This window comes from Amphibalanus amphitrite, unplaced genomic scaffold, assembly GCF_019059575.1.
Source record: "Amphibalanus amphitrite isolate SeventyFive unplaced genomic scaffold, NRLGWU_Aamphi_draft 000242F_arrow, whole genome shotgun sequence".
Taxonomy (NCBI): Eukaryota; Metazoa; Arthropoda; class Thecostraca; order Balanomorpha; family Balanidae; genus Amphibalanus; species Amphibalanus amphitrite.
The window spans coordinates 118,381-123,202 of record NW_024881737.1 but is presented as its reverse complement, the minus strand read 5'-3'; the positions used below and the strand labels follow the sequence as shown (position 1 = coordinate 123,202).

Genomic DNA, 4,822 nt, shown 5'->3' with positions numbered 1-4,822 from the left:
ATTGTATTTTTGGATTTGGGAGGTCCATTTGCTCCCTATAGAAGCTAATATTGCTGCATATTCCCATTGAGGTGACAAGAATTAGCAAAATAGTGGTTCGGGCGCTTTTCAAAAATAGTACCGGACGCTGTTCCTCTTATGACGTCATAGCTCCGTGACCTGACCTGACCCGGTCAAGTTTCTTATACCATATGATAGCCAATACTTGCCCCAGCATGCATGGGAAGTTTCATCACGATCCATCAACCGATGTCCGTACCACCGGCAGGAAACCTCGGGCGTTGGCACTCAGTTTGTGAAAATCCGGCCGGAGGCTGTTCCCTTTGTGACGTCATAACTCCGTGACCTGACATGACCCGGTCAATTTTTTTTTTATCAAAAGATGCGCAAGGTTTGCCCCATAAGGTACCCAAAATTTGGCGGCGCTGCGCGCCGCCGTTTTTGCACTATTTCCGAAAAACCTCAGGGGGGGTTGCACCAACCCCCCCTACATTGGCGAGGGTTAAGAGTGGCTTAACATATGACCCGGAGCAACGCAAATTTACCGTTCATTATCCCTGGATCAGGGATCCGATGAAACTTCCCAACAATGTTAAGGCCGCTGAAGCAAATTTAAGAGCCACTGAAAGAAGGCTGATCAAGATTGGCGCTCCACACGCAGAAGCATACAATGATCAAATGCAAGACATGCTTAGACGACAGGTAGCCAGAAAATTGTCGGAGAAGGAAATAGCAAGTTATGAAGGACCGGTGCATTATTTGCATCACCACGAAATACTCAGGCCAGATTCTGCGTCGACTCCATTGAGGATTGTATTCAATTCCTCAGCGTCTTTTATGGGCCACGTCCTCAACGATTATTGGGCGAAAGGTCCGGATGTGATAAATAACCTACTGGGTATTTTGCTGCGTTTTAGAGAAGGATTGGATGGTTGCTGATATAAACACAATGTATAATTCCATCAAACTTGCTGAAATGGACCAACATGTACATCACTTCTTGTGGCGCAATATGGACATCCATCAAGAACCTGACCATCATATCTTATTAGCTGTTGCGTTTGGAGATAGACCCAGTGGAACTATCTCAATGGTTGCTCTAAAATCAATCGCCGAAATGCACAGAGATGAATCAGAAGAAGCTGCTGACGTGATAATCAAGAACAGTCACGTTGATGACTTGATTCAATCAGTTCCAAGCGTGGAGATGGCACTGCACTTAGCTCCAAGCGTGGAGATGGCACTGCACTTAGCTGAAAACGTGCAAAATATCCTACACAAGGGAGGTTTTGAGATCAAACACTGGAATTGGATAATGTCCGGAGATGATACTGGGGGCATCTGTCCCAGCATCCAAATCTTAAGCATTGACAAAGAGAAGATACTCGGCATGTGTTGGGTACCAAAGGGTGATCACTTTTTGTTCCAAGTCAGAATAAACGTTTCTGTGTCGAAGTGGAACAAAATGTCAGCCACTCCCGAATTAACAGAATCGAACATCGATGCTATTTTCCCTTTACGGCTTACCCGGCGAATGGTGTTGACATTGAGCCAGGCGGCACGCCTATACGATCCATTCGGGTTGATCATACCAGTTACGTTGAAAGGAAAAATTCTCTTGCGAAATTTGGTCACACGACAGAGAACTGAAAATCAAGACGGCTCTTCAGCGATTGGATGGGATGATCCTACATCAGATCAAGACAGGATGGGTTGGAAATTCTTTTTTCTGGAACTACTCAAGTTGCAAGATGTGACATTCTCTCGTTGTTTGAAACCAAAGGAAGCGAAAGGAGACCCAATATTAATCATATTTTCGGATGCCAGTATGCATGCGTACGGGGCATGCGCCTACGCCCGATGGGAGCTCGAAACGGGTCACTTTGATGCTCGACTCATCGCAGCAAAAAATCGGATAGCTCCAACAAGACAGCTGACTGTTCCTCGATTGGAGCTTTGTGGGGCAGTTCTTGGATGCCGACTACGAGAAGCCATTCACTCTGCGATACAAAAGCGAAGCGCAAGGTGCAAGGGGCATAAGATCTGGCAAATATACCGGCCAAGCAGACACAACTATCACAAGATCGGTGCATCGGCTAGTTCTCATACTAGAAGCCGAAAACCGCCACTATATGAGCGGCGGGGGGAGTGTATCGCGAAGTCACGATCAGCGATAAATCTCGACGCGCTGGCCGAATTTGGAAGTCGAATATCTCTGGCCGAAGATCTCTGAATATGTTCTCGCGAGTTTGGTTAAGGTTTATTTAGTTCACGGTGTTTTCCGTTTCGATATCGATTTGAATATTTAAATTTAGAACCTTGGCTGCAATGAAGTGAGTATCAAATTAAGTGTTTTTTGTTTGTTTAAATATTTGTATATTTTCAGTATACGTGTTTATATCGCCGTTTCCTTACCATCAACCTCCTGTTTGTTTCAGGATGAAATTTTTTCTACTCTTGAACTTGACGTATATGTAGCTTGGTTTGTTTTCTTTTGAATAAAATTACATCGCATTGCAGTTACAAATACCTTGTTTACAACTTGAATTTGGCTAACAATACAATGTGTGCGCGTCCAGGTGACGTAAACGCTCAATCATGTGACTGAGTTCTCCCTGCTTTTCTGTCATGACCGCCTCGGTGGCAGCTTCGCTGATAGGCGCCCCGAGAATGGTCTGCCCTTGTTCGCCGGTCACAGCTGCTCCTGGGATAAGCTGACGTAGGCTTGAGACAGAAACCTTCCTCCGCTCGTCTGTGATGTCGGCTGGTAAAATGATCTCACATTTGCTGGAATTGATTGTGAGACCAACATTGGCCATAGCTGGAATCAGCTCATTCAAGTCCGAGCAGATGGCACTGACGCTACCACCAATGGTTCCATCGTCCAGGTACCAGCAGTTGAACGGTGCTTTCACTGCCTTGACAACTTCATCGATGGCGAGTGAAAACACGGCTGGCCCGCACGGGTCACCTTGTTGGAGTCCAGTGGCAGAGGTGATGATGGCTGTCCCGTAGAACAGAGGCGTAGGTTCTCTGTATGCCTGCCATAGAAGGTGGTACATAGTTGGTGCGTGCTCTCGAACTTGACGAAGAAAAAGGTCCCTTCGAACGCTGTTAAAGGCGTTACGCATGTCTAGCTTGATGATGGCACAATCCTCTTTAAGGCTGTCATTGAAAAGGCGCGTTGAATGCACTGCAGCCTCACATCCACCTGTGGTTCCGTAGCCGAGCTGTGCTGGTCGCAGGTAAGCGCCCAACTCGGCACCGAGTGGTTTCAGAGCCAGTTTGGTAGCCAATCGTCGGTAAGTGTTTCCGACAGCGATCGGTCTTACACCGCCATCTGGTTTGCGCAGAGCTGTTAGCGCTCCTCCGAAGAAGGCAGAGCGTGCGAATGTTGCAACGCCGCCTGTGAGGACCAGGTTCATGAAGGCCGTGAGAGCAGCAATGAGTCGGGTGCCGGCTTCTCCGGCGGCCCGACTTGTCATATCTTTGAGGTGCGCAGGACGCAGGCCGTCTAGACTTGTGCTGGACCCGTTGTCAAATGAGGCGATGGATGCTTCAACCTCGGCCTTGGTGACCTGGTAGGGCTGTGTTGCATCATCGGGTCCAGGTGGCCATGCCAGATCGTCTGGAGCGGACGGATGTTTGAGCCGCAAGCTGTCGATGATGTCCTGCGAGTTCTGGGCGATTTCGTCCTTGGATGCCAGTAGTCGAATAGCCCCTCGCACGTCTCCGTCTTCTAATTTCGCGGCCACGCTTCGCTGTAAACGCTCGCTTTTCTCAGCTTTGGAGCGGTTCCTGCTGTGCGATGGCTTTAGAGACCTTGCGCGATTTGTTCGGTGGGCGTCATGTTCAGTGGAAGCTGAATCTATGTAACTGCTCAGCTGTCGTCTTATTCTGGAGGTGAGTGATGGGCTGCTGGGGAGGTCTTCTTAACCCTCGCCGGACCTATTGGTTTTCTACATACGCGCCGGCCGAGGGGGGGGGGGCGGGTACGACCCCCCCCCTCGCCGTTTCGCCCCTGGTGGAGCTAGCGCGTCGCGGAAAAAACGAGCGTGTGCGCCGTTACAAGACGCAGAGATTGGTACCCGATTTTAAGGTCCTAGGTCAACCGGTGACCTCTGAGGTCAGGTCAAGTGCCCCAGGGTACGGTTCAGTTTTTGGTGAATAACTTCGCAAAAAACGGCCGCAGAGCGCCGATTTTGGCAGCATCGTGTTCGTCTCGCTCAGGCGCGTCGAATGATATACTTTTTGTCCGGGTCAGGTCAACTTGGGATGTTGACCTCAGGTCAAGGTCAGGTCAGCACCCCCAGGTCACGAAGTTGGTCGAAAGGGGTCATGTCGCATATCATTCGATTCGGCAGGTCTTCCTGAGTCCATTGGTGGCTTTCTCGACTCGCTAGCTCAATTTGATCAAGAGTTATTGACGAAAAACTAATATGACCTTGATGACGTCATAAATGACGTCACGCAAGGTCAACATTGCAAAAGTGACGCATCTGACCTTGCAAGGAGTGCATCAAATCACGATTCTGTGTGCTTGAGATAGTTGGAGATCGTTCCCGGCGCCAGAATAGCAGTTTTCATTTTTCCCCATTGACTTATAATGGTGAGGTCACGAAAATGACCTGACCTCATATGACCTTTAGGAAAAATCCGAGATATACAAGTTGTGAGACTCATAATGGATACTAGATCCTGCAAGTTTCATTTCCCTGTGACATCTCCTCTGGCAGTGAGGGCGTTGCGAAGTTGCGACATCTGAAGACCGTGCAGAGGTTCACTTATGACGTCATAGGTCAGTGACCTGACCTGACCCAAA

General features: G+C 48.8%; 1 protein-coding gene across 1 annotated transcript; it reads left to right on the top strand.

Moving 5' to 3' along the window:
* The first annotated feature begins 516 nt into the window (after positions 1-516).
* LOC122386169 lies at positions 517-2,527 on the top strand. Its single transcript, XM_043375103.1, has 3 exons — positions 517-836; positions 1,084-2,045; positions 2,088-2,527. The coding sequence occupies exons 1-3, from the start codon at positions 574-576 to the stop codon at positions 2,231-2,233; spliced, it is 1,371 nt and encodes a 456-aa protein (XP_043231038.1). The 5' UTR covers positions 517-573; the 3' UTR covers positions 2,234-2,527.
* Positions 2,528-4,822: the final 2,295 nt, after the last annotated feature.